The sequence below is a fragment of the Oryzias melastigma genome, linkage group LG19 (genome assembly GCF_002922805.2).
Source record: "Oryzias melastigma strain HK-1 linkage group LG19, ASM292280v2, whole genome shotgun sequence".
NCBI lineage: Eukaryota > Metazoa > Chordata > Actinopteri > Beloniformes > Adrianichthyidae > Oryzias > Oryzias melastigma.
The window spans coordinates 12,872,046-12,895,283 of NC_050530.1; the positions used below are offsets into that span (position 1 = coordinate 12,872,046).

The 23,238-nt window shown below is 39.1% G+C and overlaps 2 protein-coding genes and 1 long non-coding RNA gene across 3 annotated transcripts in view; all 3 read left to right on the forward strand.

The window, feature by feature from the left end:
* dock1 (dedicator of cytokinesis 1) overlaps positions 1–579 on the forward strand; it is a gene marked incomplete in the record, with an annotated part of 178,335 nt that extends 177,756 nt beyond the window's left edge. The window contains 1 exon segment of the mRNA XM_036217180.1: positions 1–579.
* A 4,365-nt stretch (positions 580–4,944) lies between these two features.
* Positions 4,945–12,285, forward strand: LOC112154098. The gene is made up of 2 exons (XR_002920600.2): positions 4,945–6,277; positions 12,143–12,285. It is a non-coding gene; the product is annotated as an uncharacterized LOC112154098 (long non-coding RNA).
* An 8,384-nt stretch (positions 12,286–20,669) lies between these two features.
* foxi1 (forkhead box i1) lies at positions 20,670–22,503 on the forward strand. Its single transcript, XM_024285434.2, has 2 exons — positions 20,670–21,637; positions 21,750–22,503. The coding sequence occupies exons 1-2, from the start codon at positions 21,040–21,042 to the stop codon at positions 22,268–22,270; spliced, it is 1,119 nt and encodes a 372-aa protein (XP_024141202.1). The 5' UTR covers positions 20,670–21,039; the 3' UTR covers positions 22,271–22,503.
* Positions 22,504–23,238: the final 735 nt, after the last annotated feature.

A 23,238-nucleotide genomic window follows, 5' to 3' on the forward strand; every position in this document is an offset into this window, starting at 1 on the left:
CCCTACCCAGAATTCAGTTGTTTTCACCCACTCCCCACTCGCTCCCTGTCCCAGCTTGACGAGACGAATACCTCGCAGCAGCCCGCCCCCTCCTGCCATCTTTAATTCGCTCCTTTATTCTTGTCTTGCCGCGCGTTCGGCGCTCTTTTAAACACAAACGTAGCGTCCCGGTTAACTTTTTTACCTTGACATGAGACGGCGTTCATTCAGACTTGGACCAATAGCTTTCCAGTACTGACCCCTCCCCCGCCCTTGAGTCTCTGTTATGCGTCTTCCCACTGTGTACAGCAGCTTGTATATACGATTTTATTATATTTCAGGGTTTTTTTTGTAATTGATGTGACTCTTTTTGTATTAACTCATTTGATTGAGTGGCATTTATAAGAAACAAGAAGGGCTCGTAGGTTTAAACTGACAGGGATTCCCGGCAGGTGGAAGTTATGGTGGATTTTTAGTGTTTTTGTCGTGCGCACACGACTAACATCTGTTCCTGCATCACTGTCCCGGATCGCTGTAACTCTGGATTGTGATAATAATGGCTTCCCACTTCACTACTGAATAAACTCTCAAATGTATGTATTTTCAAAAGACTTCTTTTATTTCTTTAATGCAGAAGTTTGCACATTTTTGCCAAAACTTTGCTAAAGTTAAGTGACGAGCTTTCTTGTCACTTTTCGCAATTCTTCTCTCTAACTGCACCTTTGAGCATAAACTCACCAAAATTTCCAGACACCTGGTACCCGGAGAAAATGAGTCTTTGGCATTGTGAATGACTCCTCCCCCAAAAACTGATGACATCACAATTGTCAAAAAATTTAGAAAAAAAAAGAAAAATCAAAACACATGTCGGGAATATCCAAAGTAAGTTTAGAATTATTATGGGATGGACACAGGACCTAGAGCTTGGCAGCCATTTTGTAGCAAAATTTGTCGATTTTTATATTTTCGTACAACCTTCACAAAATTTAAGGTCTACAACCGCAGTTTTGTTGACCTTTGACACTTGCCATCTTGATTTTTTTTTTTTCAAAAGAATCACCTTTACTACCGGCTACATATGTAAACTTCTAATAAAGATTTCAGTCTATCGCCTCCTAACTCTCTGAGCAACAATTGGACGCTACTAAAATGTTGGATTTAGATATAGATTAAGATCACATAGCAAGTTTCCTTTTGTGAAGATTTAATCCACGAATCCCTGGCTCAAGCTAGGTGTAACGATATAACATACGATATGACTATATTAGGAATGTGGGCGTGGTTAACAAAAAACCTCTGTTGCCAAGGAAATCCAAAAGTTTACTTTTGCAGATTCTTCTAAAAATGACATCAATCTGTTCGTCACACTCAGGAGATCAAATAATAAAATGGTTGCTATGTAGATAAAACCAAAAAGAAAAGCCACCATTTAAAAAAATAAAATTTTCCTCTTTTCTTGCATTTTTAAGGTTAATTAACAATTAAATGCTAACGTTTATGTCTATAATTATGCTTTGCATTAGCTTTGTGTTGCATTGAGCTTTTGTCAGATCAGTACTTCCAGCAGTTCTCCATTTACTGACTATTTTCTACAATTTTTAAACTGTTATTTGAAAAAAAACCCCACAAAATTAAGGTTCTATTGTCTTCTTTTTGCCCCAAAAATCAAAGCTCCTCACGCTCTCCCCTTCATTCAGTCTTACGAGGTATTCCGGGAAGCTGTTTTTGGCTTCCATTTCCAGCCTTCATTTGTGCGACGGCGGCTCAAAGCTGCTACAAAATTGCTCTGTTCTTCTGTCATTTTCCTGAGCCGCCCCTCTGCACACTTAGTGTGCATCTACTCCTTGTTTTTTTGCGCCACAAAAACCTGCATTCGGGACCTTTTTTGAAGTGTTTGCCCCAGGTGGCTCATACTCCGCCGCTCGACTGTTCTGCTGACACTTTATGAGTGGGTGTCTGCCTGAGGAGAAATGCTCAAACTGCAGCATCTGTTGTTTGAAGCTTTTTTTTTTATCTCAAAAAGATTCAGCTTTCAAAGCTTTAAAATAAAGCCCTCTCGTCCTAATTAGGAGCACTGAGTGACATCTTTTCCGCTCAATTTTTTTCTGTTTTCATTTTTAGTATGGGCGGTATCAGAGGGGGCCACGTGTAGCTGGTGAGCTGCTTTACTGTTAAACATGTCAGAATCTAAAATATCTCTTGTTTTCACGCACATTATGTTTTAGATCAGAAATATTGAAATGTCTTTATATTTGTGTTTACCTGCAGGAAGTTTTAATTATTTCTTTTTTGTATGGATAGAATAAGTAACACTTTAATTTGTTTGAATACATTTTTTATTTTAAGCTTCATTTTGCACTTAATTTAAGAGTTTCCTTTAGTTTCTGAGATGTTTTTGCATGAACACCTTATTTTTATTTTTCCTGTATAAGAAGAACATTTTTCCATTTTGATCTGTCTCTGTTCCATTGAAAGTTGAAGCAACACAACTTTTCAACTAAAACATTTGAGGTTTCGTTGTTCCAGCACTTCTTTTCTTTAAAAATAAAAAACCTGTACCAATTTATTCTGTTGCTTGGACTTTACCACATTTAACTGGAAAAAGTTGTAGCAAAAGTTCAACTCCTTTTTTAAATCTAACTATGCATCCACTCCAATTGTGTTTTAACTCATATGTTTTCCAAAAAAGCCTGAAATTTAATGCTAGCATATTTTACTTTTGTTGCTTTTTTTGCTTTGCTACCTTTCGAATCTCCACGTTACTTGACTTTGCTCAAAGACAATTTCTGTTGCTGCCAAGCAACAGCATGTTCCACCCACTCCACACTTACCTGCATGTTCAGAAGTTAAAATCCTTTGTTTTTTAGTAGATCCTGTGCAGATCTAAGGTTGTGATTTCTAATTTAAAAAATATAAATGATCGCCAGCACTCTTCCACAAACGCAGAGTAAAGAGATTTAAAGTAAGTTAAGGGTAGAAACTGATTCCTGATTGAACATGTGTTGTGTCAAAGTGAAAGTAAATGATCTCAAACAGACGACCTCAAGATCTACCACCCTGTTTTCTGGCTCCCCCTGCACTTCCTGCTGCTGATCAGGTGTGTTCAGTCAGTCAGAACATGGAAACACCCGAGTCAGCAGCAAAGGGGATGGGGAGTGCTGGAAAACAGGCTGGGTGGTAGATCTTAGAGCAGACCGGATCTACAACATCAGAAATTTTGAAAAAAATCGATGTTCAACCAATATAAAACATGAGAAGATTTTTTTTTTTTCGACCAGATAATAATATAAATATAGTTAAAAGTTTGTTGATATATCCCAAGACTGTATTAGAACTATTTTTCACTTTTTGGTATCTGTCCCAAGTAAAAACGTTGTAGTATATGTACCATGACAACAGAGGCCGCGAGACTGACTGAACATTTATCCCAAGCTGGTTTTCGCGAGACCTTGTTCTTGTTTTGGTCTCGATGTAGAGCTGCTCAGAAAGGCTCAGTGTGCTGTGCTGCTAAAAAGTGAGACATCGAAGGACACTCATAAATAATTAATTAAATATGTTTTGTCTAATTTGTGCCGTCTTATCAACCAAGGAGCTGGAAAACTGGTTTCAGAAAGGCCCGAAAGGTCACATGACCGTATGTTGCTATGGTGACATGCAATCTATTCATTGACAATAAAGATAAAAAAAAATGTTAACAACCTTAAAATTCAATATGTATGTCAGAAACCTAATAAAAATAATTTTTTACATAAATTTAAACAAGATATAGTGAATAAATTTAGAACTTGATGTATAAAATTCCAATTTATTCTTAAAGTTGAAGAAACTCATCGTAAAATACTAAACTATATTTATCTATCTGAATAACTTTAAGAATATGGTTTAATATTAATGAATATACATGTACATTATGTGAAAAAGAAATAGAAACCACACAACATTTTTTAATGTATTTGTTTTTTTGTCCCCAAAATACAAATATTTTGAGAAGAACTACATAATTGGCTGGGAGAAAACGCTGGTGAACATAAACTTGGACATCCTTCCAGGTGACCACAACATAAAGGTCATCAATGTAGACATTTTCTCCTAAAGAAAACACACACAGAGATATTAATCGACAACCACCATCATGTCTATAACCAAAGAAAAGATGTAGCAGGATGACAAATGACATGTCTGTGCAGCGTCCCCCACAGCTATTAGACAAGCATTAACAAATTAGCAAATAACAAAAAGAAATACTCTTCAAATCTTGTGTCACGTATATTTTTCTTTACAGTACTTTACCTTATTTAAGCCTTATTTTTTTCCCTTTGTCCTCCATCATCAGAAAAAATGCTACAAGTACATATTAAAAACAAAACATCATTTTCAGTGGAGTGGGTCTTTATCTGAACAAAATCGGAAAACGTATTTATTAAATGTATGAACTGTTTAAATTGGCAACATTAAAGCAGCACAAATATCACGGATTGAAGCTAAGTTGTATTTACCTTTCAGTTCGTAACTGCAGCCGTTCTTTGAACGTGGTGGCGCAGTGACTCCGTTGAAGGAGGTGATCTGTTACTGAGAGAAGAAGTGATGTTTTTGGAATATGGTTTATGGAATAGGAGCGACTCTGCAAACTTAGCTGGTGACGCAATCGACAGGCCAGTAGTCTACAGCACGCATGCGCCGTGAAAACAAACCGCCCAGTGGGCGCGAGGCTTAACTGATTGGAAGGTCGCAACCCGGTCTCCTACTAAATGGATTGGAAACGCTCAACCACCAGGATGAACTGGTTCGTACCTACTTTACATGACCGCACCGGACCGCTCGATGGAAGCCAGGCTTAGTTTAGCGTTGCTACTACCAAAATTGTGTTATATGTCTCCCAGCATGCACTGCGGCTCAAAGTGTATCTTTGTAAAAGAAAAAAACATTTAAAGTTACATTTTTTTTCTTTGTGTTTTATTTACAAGTCACAAACATACCGTGTGTAATCCAAATTTGACAAAAAACATTGGAGTTAAAACCATTTGTTTGGAAGTATTGACATTTCGCTGGGTTTATATACCAGACAGTAATCGCGCTACTAGTGGATCAACCTGGAAGTGTGCCTGCGGGTGCGCAGTGCACAGTGTGTGCAGGGCTAGATAGGCTAGCATAGGAATAGGTTAGCATATGAATAGATGAGAGATATAGACACCCCTGTCCGCAACTACCAGGTTGATCCCCGTCTGGCCGGTGGCTGGGCAGTTATTTTCTTTTTTAAATGCTACTAATGTCAATTGGTTATTTTCTTTTTTTAAATTTCACAATTAAATAAAAATGAAATATAATTAATTCAAATGTTCCAGAAAATTACATTAAAACCAAACCCAAAACATTTGGAAAACTAAACAGAATCTGTTGAGGTGGGAAGAATAACTTTTATTAAGAGTTACATTAAAGAGAATAACTTACATTTATTAGGCGTTACATTAGGCTTATAAAGACAAAACATTACTTGTAACCACCTAGTAGCTGTTTTCTGTACAAGAAATGACAGCTGTATATAGGAAAGGAAATATATATTAGAACAATTTTTCAAATTAAACATAAGATTTAAAAGATAATCATTTCTACTGAACATTTTTTTAATCTAATATTTAAACATATTCTATGATGCCTTTGTAAATGGAAATGGCTGAGTATATGGAGTTTACACGATGTCTTTTGGAGCTACCAAGAGTCACTATAAATGATGTTAGGCGTCTTTCTCTTAAGACACCACAAAATAAAATGCAAAAAGGATTTAAATGTTTTGTGTCTTCCTACATAGCAAACTTCGAAGGTAAGTTGCTAATGCTAACTAGCAAATTTACAAAAACAGTCATGCTAAAAAGGGTGGTCATGCTTTTTCATTTGCAAAATTAATATTATTTTGTCGGCTATAAAAAGTTTATTTCTTATCTGCTTAAACTAATTAAACGTTTTGCCTTTATCTTTTAGGTCACACTGATTCAGAGCCAGTAGTGCTAACTAGCAGTTGTTGCACATGTGCAACCATCTGGTAGCCCTGTTTTACCGAATAGCACATTTCTCAGAGAGTGGGATGCCAGTTGTGCCGCCTGTATTGTCCTGCACTGAAACCGAGCAAAAGTGGCTTAAACCGCGGACCATGGTTTGTACTATTTATTTATTACAAAGTATATTCTATTTCTGGATTTTATGTGGTAATTGTTTTTTTCTTATAGGGAGTGAAGCACGGACCAGTGGACGCAATGGTTGTTGCAAAGCCGAGACCTGGCACCTCTTCAGCCACTTGCATAAGGTATAATGTACATCTTATTGAGTCAGCTTAGTATGGAAAATGTGTAGTTTATAGTCTACAAAATTTGACTTTTATTCTATAAATAAACAAACAAAAAAGAAAATTGGTGACAGAAAAAAACAATGTGTAGTAAGAGCCTTATATTTAGCATTGTTGACACTTGTTAATTACTGAAATAAAAAAATACTTTTTATATGTTAAAAAGCAATTTGTTATTTCAATGCTTATTTTCTCTTTATTTCAAATTACTTCTATATATTCTTTCATCTTTTAGATGAACACTGTACAGGGGTTACAGTGGCCTGTACCATCAACTCTCAACCCCATTAACAAAAAAAAAAAGAAAATTAAAAATCTAATAACATTATTAAAAAGATTAATATAAGATGGTGAATAAGGATTAAAAAAATGACTATAAAGAAATAAATAAATGTCCTATAAATATGATTAAAGAAACTGGTGTTAAGCAACAATGGAAATAATAGAATCATCTAAAAGCCAAGTTAAAAAGATGTGTTTTAAGCCTCTTCTTAAAAACTTCAACTGTCCTGAGGTTCTCTGGCAGGCCATTCCACAAACGGGGACCGAAATGGTGAAACGAAGCCTCACCGCAAGTCACGGTCCTTACCCTTGGTACAACCAAGAGGCCAGTGTCGGAGGACCTCAGTGTCTGCGAGGGTTCATACAATAAAAGAAAATCACTAAGATAAGAAGGCCCAAGACAATTGAGACTTTTATAAATCATTAAGAGAATCTTAAAATTGATCCTGAATTGCACGGGTAGCCAATGCAATGACTTTAAAATTGGAGTGATGTGCTCCCGCCCCCTGGTCCCCGTCAGAACTTTTGCCACAGAGTTCTGAAGTAATTTTAGGTTGTGAATTGATTTCTTAGGTAAACCAGAGAGCAGGGCATTGCAGTAATCTAATCGACAGAAAATAAAAGCTTGCATTGCACCTCAATGCTGGCAAGAGAGAGGAATGGGCGGACTCTGGCGATGTTTCTGAGGTGATAAAATCCTGTCTTAATGATGTTTTTGATATGTGGGATAAAATTCAGCTCAGAGTCAAAAATGACGCCCAGGTTTCTCACAGACTCAGAGGTTTTAAAATTCTGAAGTCTAGGTAAAATCCTCTCTCTCTTGTCTTCAGGACCAATAACTAAAACTTCAGTTTTGTCCTCTGCCATCCAATACTTAATGTCGGAAAGACAATTTAAAAGCACATTAATAGGTTCAGGGTCATCAGGAGACATGGCGATGTAAAGCTGAGGATCATCAGCATAACTGTGAAAGTCAACACCATGTCTCCCGATGACATCCCCAAGAGGCAGCATGTATAGATTAAAAAGTAATGGACCTAAAATAGACCCTTGGGGGACCCCACAGCTTATTTTATGGATTCTTGAGGACCATGTATCCATGCTGACAAAAAATTTACGGTCTCTAAGATAGAAATAAAACCACTTAAGAACGGTACCTGAGAGGCCCACAAGACTCTGAAGTCGTTGGAGTAAAATTAGGTGATCTACTATATCAAATGCAGCAACACAGTAAGCTTCTGTGAGTTAAAATTGATTCTAAAATCAGTTAACATTTTTAAAAGGGCTGTCTCAGTCCTATGGTTTGTCCTAAAACCAGATTGGATTTTTGATCACCCAGCTGCCGCAAATCCTGTTAAAACCATTGACTGTAAAAAAAAAAAAATACTGGACTTCTCGAGCCATGAGGTCCCCCTTTGGAAATGCATTACCTCCACTCCTCGCGAAAGTAGGCCACCGCCTTCAGCATCACTTCCTGAAACGGTTACTGCCATACTACCTGTAGCAGTAGAAGGCACAATTCTTGCACTATTTACAGATCTTAATAGATAACTATTTAATTTGAATAAATATAAATATTTGTTCAAAATGTGTTTACTTCTTTTAACTAAAATCATTATAATTCAATTTTTGTCAATTTGAATTTATGTAAAAAAAAATCGTGATAAAATCGAAATCGTGAAATAAAATTGAAAAAATCGTGATTTTCTTTTTTTGCCAAATAGCCCAGCCCTAGTTTGGAGTGAACAGATGATACAAATTGCAAAAGCTGCAGATCTGTGGGATAAAAAAACAAGGGTGATTAATCTTAACCACCTAAATTAGTTTTTTTCTTTGCCTCAGAAAATTTCACATCAATTGGTGGTTAGTTGGTCTCAAAGGTTCAAAGCTTTGTTAGGTTACAATACTTTTTATATTTTTTTTACACCAACTTCCTTATTTCATTGCAACGATCCATCCGTATACTGCAGTCCACGAAAAGAGGATAAGGAAATTCATCAATATTATAATTCACTTATCAGGAATACCCACTGCACTCTCAATATCAAGCCTTGCAATTGAAAAGGGATAAAGGGTGAAGCATTTCGGTGGTGGTAATATTACATCGTTCTCTGGCAGCTATTTCAATAGGCTCTTAGTGATTTGTGCTGTGCCATTATGCTTCACCCTCTCCTCCTTTCCTCAAAGCACAGGGAAAAGTATGGCTTAATTGAGAGGATTTCCACCGGCTTTGTTGGAGGGAGAGCTGTGAGCGAGCTTCCTCTCTGCAAGAGAAATGTATTTACAACGCACTCCATTCCCATCTCATTTGTCATTTCAACCAGGAATAATGTGTATATATTTCTCCTTCTCTCCTGACACACTTTCATTTGCTGGAAGGCAGCAAGTGTGCTCGCTTGTCTTTAAATGGCTCCTTTGCCTAATAAGAGGGCGATATTTCCATAAATCACCACAAATGTTTGTCTTCTTTTCCAGCCTTATTTCCATCCAAATGGAGTCTCCAGCTTCAGAGTCCTAGTGATGAACTTTGTCAGGAGGAACTGTAAAACCTAATTTGCCAAACTCTAAGAAATATGATCTTTTTTTTTTCAAAATTACTTTCTCATGCCTCGCATTTTGCCTAAAATTCTTTCTTTTTTTCATGACCTTTAATTACAAAAGTATCATTTCTAAATCAAGTACATTGATACCACTATATATATATATATATATAAATATATATATATATATATATATATATATATATTCTAGAACAGTAAAATAAATCAAACACATTCTTGTTTTATTTATTTTTTGTTTGTTTTTTTAAATGCTAAAAGTTAATCCTATTTGTGAGAAGTCCTGGGTTTGTATCCCGGACGAGCCCCCAACTGTAACAAACCTAACTCATGGATCACAATAAATGTAACACATTCGTTTTTTTTTTCTTAGTTTTTTTAAATGCCAAAAGTTAATCCAAAATTATTTATATTTGTGAGAAGCTTCCAATTGTTAAAAACCAAACGCATTGTAATAAATGTAAAAGATTCTTTTTTTTTTTTTTTTGCCTTTTTTAATGCCAAAGGTTTATCCTAAATTTTCAGCCTGAGACAGTTAAAAGCACTGTGCATAAAACAATAAAAACAAAAAAGTTCAAAAGACATTAAAAAAAATCATGTACACATTTATCCTACTTTCAGCCCTCCTCAACTCCTCCACCACCCACCCAAAATATACACATATTCATCCCAGCCCCGCCCTCCCATGAACAGTATTGTAGGTACAGTATTATAAATGAATCCTATTTGTGAGAAGTCTGGGGTTTATATCCCGGACGAGCCCCCAATTATTACAAACCAAACCCACGGATCGTAACAGAATAACACAAGGATACGAAGGATGACACTTAGAAAAACAGCCCTCCATTACCCATTGAATGACCAGTGGTTTAGGTTTACGAGTTTATTGTTTTACTAATCAATCAGTCTCCCTTTTTTTTAAATCCACGTCAGCTTCTCCTGGCAATCAGCTGTCAGGGTGACAGCCCTTCAATCACTCCAGCTGTTCTCTCCCTCTGCTGGTTGAGTCGCTGAAAGAAAAAACAAACAGAAAAACAAACAGAACAAAAGGAAAGAGAAAATGGAAGTTTGTAACACTATCAAATTCAATTGTCTTAATATCCTTTTTTAATTGGCGTTCTTGGTGACTTTCCATATCTATAGCTGCCTCTTAAACTTCTGTATGGAGAAAACCTGCAGCTTCACCTGCAGATGCGATGTTCTTGTGCAGTTACACTCGTCACTGTCACAAATAGTGCCATCCGCGAAGCTTTTTTCACTGAGACTCAGCTGAACGGAGCCGCAGAGTGACAAATGAAACGTGACGTGTGTGAAGGAAATGAGTCTTTGTGTCTCCAACACTTCTGCAACCTTTTGCTCCAAAGCGAACCTTCTGGTTCAGTTTGCATTTGATTTGACGGAGTTGCAATAATCTGTAATACTTTTGATGTTTTCATTTTATCAAGCAAGTCTGGTTATATTTATGTTTATCAAACTTTAAAAAAAATGTTTTTCTTAGTTCCAAACTCTTCCTTTTCATAGTTTTATCCATCCTGTCCACATTTCCACTACTTTTCTTGACTAATAACTGAGCAAATAATGATAAAAATATCATTTAAATATTAAAAATGGAGAAAAATAAACTGATAATGAACAGTGTTGACCTGCTGACCTTTCCTCGCCTCTCTCTGGATGACAGCTGGAACAATCTTGTACTCGCCGTGACTGTGAAGAGGAGCAAGTGGAAGGATTGAACAGATGGATGATAAACACAGAAAGAGCTGCTCTGCTGAGAATATCAACATCTCCTCTCCTTTCTATTTCAATACACGAATTACATTTTTCAAATCTCCTTTGGATGTTCTAAATAAATCAGTTTGGGAAAAGTCCTGATATGAAACATCATTGTTTGATGTTTCAGTCCGTCTCTTTGTGTCCACTCGCAAAAAAGAAATAAAGGAAATATCCAGGGAAGATTTATTTTTTGGGGATTATATCTTCAGGAACAAAAAAAAGCAGCAAATCTTATATTCAAATTTTATTTTTTGTTTTGTTATTGTTTCCCATCGAGGATAAGACGGTATTTTTAAATATTCATGATCTCCATTAAATATAGTCCAGGGTGGTTTTTTTTTCTAATTTTACTTTTTAAAAAGATTTTTGCAAATGTTTTAATGATTTAAAAAGTTGGACCTAATAAATATATATATATATTTTTTTTTCTGTTGCTTTTTGATATAACTTCCTATATTTTTCTGTTGGGAGGTGTCAAAGTAATTTCTGCAAAAACATAAACTTCAGAATAAGAGAAGCATCAGCGTCGTATTTCACTGCCACCAGATCTGCCGCAAGTTATCAAAAATCCTTCATTTATAAGAATTTTGGTTGCCTAGGTTACAGAAAAGACAAAATAGAAAAGTTTAGTTTCAAGTCAGCCATCTGTGAGTTCTAAAAAGAAAATTAATTTATTAATGATTTGGATGCAAATAAGATTTCTACCAATCACTAGTTTAAAAAATACAGTAGTCCTCACTTTATATCCCGGGCAAGCCCCCATTTTTTTAATAAATTGGATGCAAATAAAATTTCTATCGGTCACAAGTTCCAAAAATGGTTTAGATTATTAAATGAGATTACAGGCTCATTATTACGAACATATTTATTGTCAAAATTATCTCCCTGTTTTGGTCATATGTGCTTCGTATTGTAGCTTGTTGCAAAAATGTCTCACTATGGTCTAAATTTCTGGCTAAAAATCCATTTATAACAGCTTGAACTGATGCTGAATTGATCTGGATTATGACAGTCTGTGATAATTGCTTGCTTTCTCTGTATCACGCCCTCACCTGTCACCTGACCTTGGCTGAAAATTGTCTCTTTGTGAGTTAATGGAGGGAATTGAATAAAAAAGGCAGCATCTCTTTTGCTTTGAGCACCAGACCTCCTTTTTTTGTATATTTTTTGCTGAAAACTATTTGTGAATATTTTTGTTTTTAAATGTCAACAGGTTCGTGGGGGAAACAGCCTGCAGAAGCCGCCACACAGCTCTGACTGAAGCCCCATCACTCTCACGTGGATCCACAAACATTTGCTGCCGTCACGAAAAAAAATCCATCATCCTAAAAAAATGAAATAAAGTTTCAAAAATGGCTCGGTCTGTGCAAATATTATTTTGGGCTGAATTTATAATGGGTACCTTCTGTGTGTAGATTTATTATTGTAGATTGAGGGAAAAGAGCCAAGTGGTGTTGATCTATATTAGCCAAGGCTATTATGAAGCTCTGGGTTTTCCCAGGCAGTCAGGTGGATGCGTTGCTAGGAAACGTACCTAGAGATCGGGGGCGGAGAAGTGGTTTGATGAGAAGGCAGAGTTCCCAACTAGTTTGAGCTTCACATGGAAATGGCTAATGAGTGCCACAGGCATGTCGGCCCACTAGAGGAATATTGATTTGAACCACTTAATTACATCTTTAGAACTTCAGTCTTTTTTTGAATTTTTTTGGTGAATTTTCTACATTTTGATCATTTTTCAGTTTCCTTCTGTGTTTAAACTGACACCCATAGTCCTGCACGTTTCTTTTTTTCTTCAACTTTTTACTGCAAAAGTGTATTCATGCAGGTAATGTTGCACATAATGAGTTGCAAAATGAATATTGGCAAAATTATAAATCTCGTAAAGACTCAATCCTCCTCATTAAGGCGTCTAACTTCCTCTCAGTGAAACATTTTTCATTGCTTTCCCTTTAAATTCACTCTCCTGTAGTTCTTGACTCTTATCTGCTTAAAAATCAATACACTGATCAGATTCCAGGTTTTGATGTATTTTCCCCACAGAGAGCCGCACAGCAGGGCTGATGAATAGCTCCTAGTCTGTGAGGTGGTTTCTGTGTCAATGCTGCCCTCCATTGGAGGATGCTGTCACTGCAATATCAGGGGGCGTCCCATGATCTCTGCAGACCATCTGATATTGAGGGTGTAGCCAGGACGTCCTTGTGTCCCGTGCAGGAGAAAGTGAAGTAAATGCAGCCAGCAGCGGAGGGCGCAGCTGCTTGTAATTCTGTCTTCTGGACTGCACGCTTTGGGCCAGCGGGCAGGCTGCAGGCCCAACCTGAAATGGCCAGAGGGCAGCATGCACACAGAAACACCTAATTGCAGAGAAAAGGATTCCCCACTGGGCTTGTGCGAGTGGATCTGCTGTATTTTGATGTTTTTTTTGAGCTAACATTGACATTTCTATTGATTCTTTTGACACTCGTCTCTTTGACGGAATCATGTTCTCTGGAGGGGAATGCTGGAGACTGTTGATGCAGATTGAGGATTTTACAACAGAATAAATATGGATTTTCAGCAAGTTTTCCTTAATTTTAAGAAAAATTTGATCGATGACATGCATGAACTTGTGTGCATTACAACACAGTTAAATTATTTATCAAATTGAGCAAATATTGACTTTTTTAAACCTCAAAATGTCACTTACCATATGTAGGAAACAGTAAAATGTGTGCTCCATCATGCTGAGCTCCTTAAGACTTTATTTTTTATTATTCTTTTAAAAATATTCATTACATTTTGTTGAAAATATTTACAAGATTATGTTTGTGTGTCTTGGAAAACTTTGTATGAAGGATATCTGTGTGCACCTGTCTGTGTCCAGCAAGCTGCTGGAATTTCTTTGTCTAAAGCTCTGTGCTCAAAAACAACTCCTAATATGGATCAGTTCCGTGACATCTCGTACCATCTCCTAAAACTGACTCTTTTCTGGTTAGTAACGGCCTAGCAACAGATGACATCACTGCTATGTTATGCCCATGTATGGAATTCCTATGTGTGAAACTATATAACTCCCTGTGTGTGTCTGAACTCGGAGAGAGAGTGACCCAAAGCAGAGACTACAATCTACAGAGCCTGTGTTTTGACTCTCTCTCCCTTTTTGCAAAAAGAATAAACCAAAGAGGAATTTACAACTGGCCTGGTTCATTGGACTTTTAATATAGAATTCTTTCAGAGTCATTCTTGACACATTTCAAAGGGCTTGCTGGTCACTTACTTTATTTAAACTCCAGTTTTACTCTCCATTTCCCTCCTGTGGTCAATTCTAGAGCCCTGTGCAGCTTTAATGCACACGTTTGGGTCTGTGACCTATAAATAAAAAATGTGGATCATTTTCTCTAATATTATGCATTTTTAAAAATATATTTCATTTTTGAACTAGTCAGTTTAGGGCAAAAAAGTAATGAGTGGGAAGATATTTGATAAAAGATTTTCTTTAAAAAGCCTGTGAGCTTCTGTTTGAGATCTCTATAAAAGCGTCCAGAGTGATTCATGCTTAAATTTTTTATTTTTATTTTATTTTATTCCATTCATTAAAGTGGGTTCCAGACGTTTATGCAGTGCAGTCACTTGATATCGTTAAAATATGCAGGAAAAACGTGCAAAGCTGAGCTGAATGCCCCCAAAGTGTCCTTGCTTTTGCCATCCAGTAGAATAAAAAAGTGAATGAAGGATGCTGTGAGGCCAGAGTGTCACTCTGCCTGCCAAGTTTCAGACCTCTGCTCTTCAAGTGTCATTAATCTCTTGTTCTCCACAGAGCAGAGCGGTTGAGCAGCGTTTTCAGTGAAGTGGGTGTTCTACCTTCTTCCTCCACTAGAGGGAGACAGTGAGGAAATGTCTGCACTTTCAAAAGTGTTAACTTTATAGCAGAATTGTGTTAGTTTTTCACTCTATCCAGTTTTGTAAGAACTTAGAGTGTAAAAAAAATAGCAAAAGTGGCTGATTACTTAAAATTGTCAATATTGTCAATATTAGCTGCCTGACATCTGCTGAGGAAAGAACTGAAAAACACAAAGGGAGAACTTAAATAAAGAGAGCTGACGTGCACCTGCTAGTTATTTAATTGCATTATTATGTATTCAATGATCTTTCAAAAGTTTGTACTGACACACCTTAAGGTCTCTTCCAGTTTTCCATCCAGGGTCAAAGATTCTCCTGGTATTGTAGAGAACACAAATAAAACACAAATCAAATGTTTGCCAGTAAAAATAGGTAAAAAAATAAAGTAGTCTGAGATGTGGCTCCATGCAAAATCTCCAACAACATGAATACGGATACATGCAGAACCTTTAGCCTCCAGACTGAGGCTTCGTGAAGAACCTCTAAATCTGTTAATGAGGTTCCATGTTGAACCTTTCAGCCTGAGAACCAGGCTGCTGTTAGACAGTCTATCCAAACGACATACTTGTCCTTCCACAAGCCAGAGCAACTTTTTATTTCTTTAAAGATCATCACCAAAACCATCAGGGTGAAGTGAGTCCAGAAAGAGCTTCTGTTTCTCTGCTATAAATATTGTCTGAATTTATTTGAACAAGCCTGTCTCCAATGTTTTTAACTGTCATTTACCCTGTAGGTCTGCCTTCAGATACTGTAGCCCTGTCATAAAATACATACATTAAAAATATTTAAAAGACAATAAAAAAAAACATGATTACAAAAAACAAATTTACCCCAAAGGCTCACAGCTGCTGCCCAAACAGCGTCGGCCCAGCAGTCAACCTGGCCACCCACAAGAATCTGGCACTACTGGGCAGCCCCGCCCACTCCTATTTAAAGGGGCCTAAATGGCAGAGCCACACCCTACAGGAGTCACCTATCACACAAAGGAACTTTGCTCAAAAAGATTTGAACGCTTCTCCACATGGAAATCTTTACTCAATGCAGTTTCTTTCTTCAAACACGATCATTTAAAGCCAATTCTCATTTCCCTTGCAGAGGTTGGCATAAGTGTACCAAACCTCGCCTTCAAGAGGACTTCTTCCCTGATGAGTATGCTGTGCTGCCAGGAAATCAGGTGATTTCAAAGTCGAGCCCAATTTTGACCCTTGATCCCTTTATTCATAAAGGCCTTATTTTGGTTGGTGGACGCCTGAAACAGTCTGCTGAGAGCCCACAACTAATCAATCCAATCATTCTTCCCAGAAGCAGTCATGTGACTAAACTACTTGTGGGTCATTATCATTCAGAAACCAGACACGAAGGGTGACAATTCACAGAAGCATCGGTCAGAGCAGCTGGTTTCTGGATTGTTGGAGGCAAGAGACTGATAAGTTCTGTTCTTCATCACTGCGTCACATGCCGCAAGCTGAAAGGAAAGCTGGGAGTCCAAAAGATGGCCGACCGATGGCCGGGGACTCCGGCTTCCTCCCACCGTCCAAAAACATGCTTCATAGGTTCATTGGTGACTCTAAATTGCCCCTAAGTGTGAATGTGAGAGCAACTTTGTGCTTCCGATTGACAAGCCTCACGAGAATCGCAGGTCTGTCGGTCTCTCTTCTCTTTGGGAGTGGACGGCAGATCTCAAGGTTGTTTGTGTCCAGAGAAATTCCTTTGGTCTTCAGGAAATCTTCCACCTGTTGCTCCACAGAGCGCGTCTCCTCTTCAGATTCTTCTCCGTTCTCTGCAGCCGCTGCATGTGCATACGACTTGATTTTCAATCCGGAGATGATCACATCATTAATCCTGGAATTCTGTTCTTGGTCATCCATTCGTTGGTCCAAGTTATCCAATTGTCTTTTTCAGTTCTTTTCTCAGCAGATGTCAGGCAGCTGCTGCAGCATTTCATGCTCATGTGAGTATTTTCTTCCTGTTACTAGATTATAATGTTTCAACATGCTAAAAAATGTATTTTACTTTACATTAGGCTCTCTGCATCAGCACCTCGTCTGAAATGACATTCGGTGAAGTAAGTTTCCTCAGAAAGTACCACCAAAACACCAGTGCCAGTCTACAGTTGTGATAAAGATTCTATTTTCTTTTCCTTAAAGCCCTCTTCATCACATCAGTCATGTCCAGAATCTCCTGCGCGCTGTGCTGAATGGGGCTGCTCTGCTGGGTGGAAGGTTGGTGTCCAAACACGCTCATAATCCACTGAAAGTCGGTCAACTCAAACTTACTGTGGTCTCTGCAGTGTCTCTCCCTCAGGACTGAGGTCGAGCTCAGGAGGGGGACTATTTATGTGCATTTTAACCTTCATATATGATGTTAAATGTCTGACTCAGCTAATTATTTTGTTACATTACATTAGCCAGTGAGAGGAAAGTCACATCACAGATATGACGTGATGTCTCTTCTGCCTGATGGGAGGAATTCACCTGGAGACCCAGAGTGTTGGGGTTGCTCTGTCTTTTGGAGGTCATGTGATCTTTTCCTTAGCATATCTAGTTAATCATAGAGGGGTTTGGCAAAGTTTCTGCAGACCCCCTACAAAGGGAAAGGCTCTGCAGGTGCAAATATTTGCACTTTTTAACATCTTTTATAGCTCAAAAAAAGTCTCAGAATCGATAATATTGACAATTTTAAGAGATCAGTCACTTTTGCTATTTTTTTACACTTTAAATTATTACAAAACCGGATAGAGTGAAAAACTAACACAATTCTGCTATAAAGTTAACACTTTTGAAAGTGCAGGCATTCCCTCACTGTCTCCCTCTAGTGGAGGAAGAAGGTAGAACACCCACTTCACTGAAAACGCTGCTCAACCGCTCTGCTCTGTGGAGAACAGAGCAGAGCACACGTTTGGGTCTGTGACCTATAAATAAAAAGTGTGGATCATTTTCTCTAACATTATGCATTTTTTAAAATACATTTCACTTATTAACTAGTCAGTTTAGGGCAAAAAAGTAATGAGTGGGAAGATATTTGATAAAAGATTTTCTTTAAAAAGCCTGTGAGCTTCTGTTTGAGATCTCTATAAAAGTGTCCAGAGTCATGCATGCTGATTTTATTATGTTCATTTTATTTTATTCCATTTATTAAAGTGTGTTCCAGACGTTTATGCAGTGCAGTCACTTGAAATCATGAAAATATGCAGGGAAAAGCTGAGCCGAATGCCCCCAAAGTGTCCTTGCTTTTGCCATCCAGAAGAATAAAAAAGTGAATGAAGGATGCTCTGAGGCCAGAGTGTCACTCTGCCTGCCAAGTTTCTGATCTCTGCTCTTCAAGTGTCATTAATCTCTTGTTCTCCACAGAGAAGAGCGGTTGAGCAGCGTTTTCAGTGAAGTGGGTGTTCTACCTTCTTCCTCCACTAGAGGGAGACAGTGAGGGAATGTCTGCATTTTTATGAGTGTTAACCATTGACTGTAAAAATAATGGACTTAGCAAGCAATGAGGTCCCCCCATTGGAAATGCATTGCCTCCTCTCCTCGCGAAAGTATTCCGCCGCTTTCACTGTCACTTCCTGAAACGGATACCGCCATTTGCAAACAATCTTCAGCGATTGGTCTGAGTCATAGCTGAGTCATCAAATCTACAGGAAGTACTGTTGCCAATCAGGAGTGAGTTTATTGCAACCGTCCTCCTCTTTCCACGCCTCGACCACAAGACCGCGGATGTAAACACCTTCTACTTTAATCACGGCGGCTCGGGAGAATCGTACAAGTCATTGTTGAAGCCTTTGAGGGAGAACCATCCCAACATTTGATTCTGTCAGCGGTCCTTTGGGATTTACTTACATTTATTCCTTTTTGTCGAGATAAAAGGAGCATTTGGGTGACGCCGTTGCAGAACTGCGCGTGCCCCCCTCGCGCACGCCGCAGCAGCTTGTCTCTTCACATGCGCTGCCAGGTTACAGTCTGATCAGATGCACGTGAGAAGAGCGTTCAGCGGTATTTAAAATAAATAACCATCCTAACAAGTGAACAGCTGGATCTCTTTCCTGATTAAAAATACGATCAGGTCCTTTAAAGTTTGTCTCGCGCTCCTCAGACGGCTGCGTCTAATTCAGGCTGAAGCTGGAAAAGTGCGGCGAAGATTAAACTTTAGTTGGTGATTTTATGCGCGTATATGCAACTTATAATTTATAAGCTACAATCAAAACAGTGAAAAAAGACAAACGAACGTTAAACAAACAAAAAGGTCCAAAGCACATAACCTCAGAGTGAAATCTATTTCTACAGAGTAAATCCTCATCTAAAAATGTCGACAGCATGCGCCTCTTGTTGTTTTAAACTGCTGCATCGGTACATTCCATTGAGGAAAACAACAGTAGGACAATGATTGATACATTGTTGAATTGTAAAGTAGCTGTTAAAAGGTCTTCACGGACCCATTGATGAAGTCTGCTCCCATTGGCTACCCGTCATCTGTCACTCAAATGCCCCAGACGGTCGACATCAGACCCACAAACGCTTGTTGAGCCATCTGATTGGTCAATTTATAACTCTAATAACTTGTGATAATGGAAAAAAATCTTTTAAAAAAAATAGGATTAGAAAAAAGAAGTTAAGCAGAAAGCAGCAGAGGAAGAATGATTATTCTGAGATATAAAATGACTGAGAAATACCTGTCTGTTTCTTAATGTAAGTCAATGGGACTTTGGCCTTTTTGCAACTCAGTGGTACTTCCTATATGGAACATGGAAGGCTTGCTCAGTCCAGTTATTTTATATACAGTCTATGGTGTTAACTTTATAGCAGAATTGTGTTAGTTTTTCACTCTATCCGGTTTAGTAATAATTTAAAGTGTAAAAAAATAGCAAAAGTGGCTGATTATTTAAAAATGTCAATATTATCAATTCTGAGAGTTGTTTTGAGCTATAAAAGATGTTGAAAAGTGCAAATATTTGCACCAGCAGAACCTTTCCCTTTGAAGGGGGTCTGCAGGAGCTTTGCCAAACCCATCTAGATTAACTAGATATGCTAAGGAAAAGGTCACATGACCCCCAAAAGACAGAAAAATCCCAACACTCTGGGTCTCCTGGTGAATTCCTTCCATCGGGCAGAAGAGACATCACGTCATATTTGTGATGTGACTTTCCTCTCACTGGCTAATGTAATGTAACGAAATAATTAGCCGAGTCAGACATTTAACATCATATATGAAGGTTAAAATGCCGCCTCTCCCCGCTGCTGTCGGTCCCCGGGACAACACCTTAGAGCCAAACGATTACATCAAGGTCATGGAGATGAAGAATGTGTTCCGATTAGTGCGGGGGTCCCGCAGAGCCCGCTCTTCCTGCATGGAGACCAAAGAATATGATCCGAAACGAGCTATTTTCTAGTGGAGTAGAACTGCAGCTGTGCGTAAAATGCGCGCAGAGAAAGTTTAACAATTGATTTAATGTTTTTTTTTTCTGAAGTTAAGTTTAAATTTGACTAATTCTGTAATAAATGTTGACTTACTATTTCAGAAAATGAAAAGGATTATTTAAGAAATAATTATTAACTAAACTAATAGGCTTTAAAACTGTCCCTTTTTCGGTTAACCTTCAAATCTGAGCATTTTTTTTAATCAGAAGGGTCTGGTTTTATTTTTAAAAATGTTAATCTGTGCAATTTAAAATATTTTTTAATTCTCATTTAAATATTACTAAATTGAATTATATTTGGTATCAAAAGGAAACACCCCCCCCCCCTTCTCGAGGCTGCTCACCTCAAAAGTTAACCAACCTGTTCACATTAAACGTGCGGCGATTTGGATGTGTTCAAATGAATTTCTTTTAGAGCAAAGAGGCCCCTCGTAAAGACACGCGGGTGTGGGTTTAAACCCGTGGTGCTCATCCGCAAATACACCCAGTTTTTGAGCTTTTGCGCGTTTTTTGTTTGTTTGTAATCATCTCATTCTGTGCGTAATTACGCGCAGATGTTGCCCAAAATCCATGAAGTATCCAATTGAATTTTCTCTTTTTAGGAGCAGTATCAGTTCTCATTGATGGGATTGGATGTGTGGAACTTCAGCACAGCGCGCACAAGAGGGGTGTGACCATCCCAAAAGTTTTTTTTCGTTCAGAGGACTACCTGGAGAGGCTCCGGGCGCTGCGCATAAATAGTCCCCCTCCTGAGCTCGACCTCAGTCCTGAGGGAGAGACACTGCAGAGACGACAGTAAGTTTGAGTTGACCGACTTTCAGTGGATTATGAACGCGTTTGGACACCAACCTTCCACCCAGCAGAGCAGCCCCATTCAGCACAGCGCGCAGGAGATTCTGGACATGGCGGTGTACTGCGACAACTACGGCGTCTACCAGCAGAATCTCCACCACCACCATCACCCCCAGAGGCCGCCGCCTCACCCACCCAGCTACGGCCTCGGAGAGTACACCTCTCAGTCCACGAACCCGTACCTGTGGCTGAACGGACCGGGCATCAACTCCTCTCCGTACCTCCCCGCGAACAACGGCGCGTCCTACCTCCAGTCTGGATACGGGTCCAACCAGAGGCAGTTCTTGCCGCCTCCCACGGGGTTCGGGGGAGCAGATCTGGGCTGGTTGTCCATATCCAGCCAGCAGGAGCTCTTCAAGATGGTCAGACCTCCGTATTCCTACTCTGCTCTCATAGCCATGGCCATCCAGAACTCTCAGGACAAGAAGCTGACGCTCAGCCAGATCTATCAATACGTTGCTGACAACTTTCCTTTCTATAAGAAGAGTAAAGCTGGATGGCAGAATTCAATTCGCCACAACTTGTCACTGAATGACTGCTTTAAAAAAGTGGCGCGTGATGAGGATGATCCAGGTGAGTCCGTTTTTCATCCAAATAAATTGTTCAAAACTTGTGGCTATTTTGAACGACTTTTGGAATAAATTGGAACTTTTCAGCTGATTACAGAAATGTGTTTCTCTCTCAGGTAAGGGGAACTACTGGACGCTTGACCCCAACTGTGAGAAGATGTTCGACAACGGGAATTTCAGAAGGAAGAGGAAGAGGAGAGCGGATGCTAGCGGCTCAGAGAGCGGCTCTCCGTGCGTCAAATCCGAGGACAACGCGCACAAACTCTCCGACACCGCCAGCCTGCTCAGCTCCTCCCCGCCCAGCCTGCACGGATCCCCGGCCTCCACGGAGACCAAAACCCCCCCACCAGCCTCCGGGGACAGCAGCCCGTGCTTCAGCAACTTCGTGTCCACCGTGAGCTCGCTGCTGGCGGGGAGCGGGGCCAGCGAGAGCCCGCAGGGCTGCGGCGCCGCGCACCCCGCGGGGCTGGCGCAGACGCGGGAGGGCATGTCCGGACTGGGCTCCTACTCCCCCACGTTCGTGTCTCCCCTGAACTCTGACAACGGCAGAATGAGCTATTATCCATCAATGCAGAGCCTCTCCAACCACTTCAGTGTGAATAACCTCATATACAGCCGGGAGGGCACAGAGGTTTAGACTTTTTGTTCCTTTTTACGCAGCATCGTCCTCACCACAATGTGCCTTTACCTTCAATGTGTTTATATGTAAATAATTTGATTTTTTTTTTGTTGAAGCTGCTCGTTTTGGAGCTATCTTTGTCTCAAAAGTGAACCCTCTTGTGTACAGAAATTATTTTCATAAGAGAAACCATGTATTTTATTTAAACTCACGTGCATGTTTGAATAAAAGTTGTTTATTTTGACAGCAAATTAGTCATTTTCGCACTTTTTATTACTGAACTAGTTTGTTTTCTGCAAAAGTCACATTTCTGTGCGTATTTTTTAGGACACAGGATCATTCTGCGTTATAATAACTGAATGCCATCATTGTACTAAATGATTGTGTGTTCAGAGCGCAGCAGGCCCTGATGCTTTGTGGACTCCCGAGTGAAATCGGCCGTTTAAATCCATTTCTACACCCCGCAGCGCATTCTGCATCCCAGCACTCCAAATTACAGAATCACCCAAAAAATATGAACATATTTTGGATCATTTTTGCTGCCTTCTTTTGTGCTGATCCGTGCGTCTTGATGCGGGTGACGCATGGAACTAGTTTCAACACTCCTCCTCAAATACGGACAGCACGGAATCAAAGCCTGTCAATAGAGGGAAACACCTCTTAATTGGTTGATAATTGAATCCGCTCAGGCGCTCTCTGCTCCACAACAAAGGGAAAATTAATGCGTGGACCCCGCCGGAGCACAAAAGAAAGCTGGTCATCCAGCAGATCCCCTCCTGAGCTCAAATAAAAAATATCGGGATCTGAAGATTCTGGGAACAAATTATCCCACTCGGGAAACGTTTGGCTCCATTATCTGTGGAGTATCACACACAGAGGATCCCTGTCATGTAGGGGCTGTTGTCACAGCAACAAGTTCCCCATGTTCAGTCAATGGAGGCCTTTTAGGTCACATTACTGTCAAATTATGAAAAATATTAAAAATA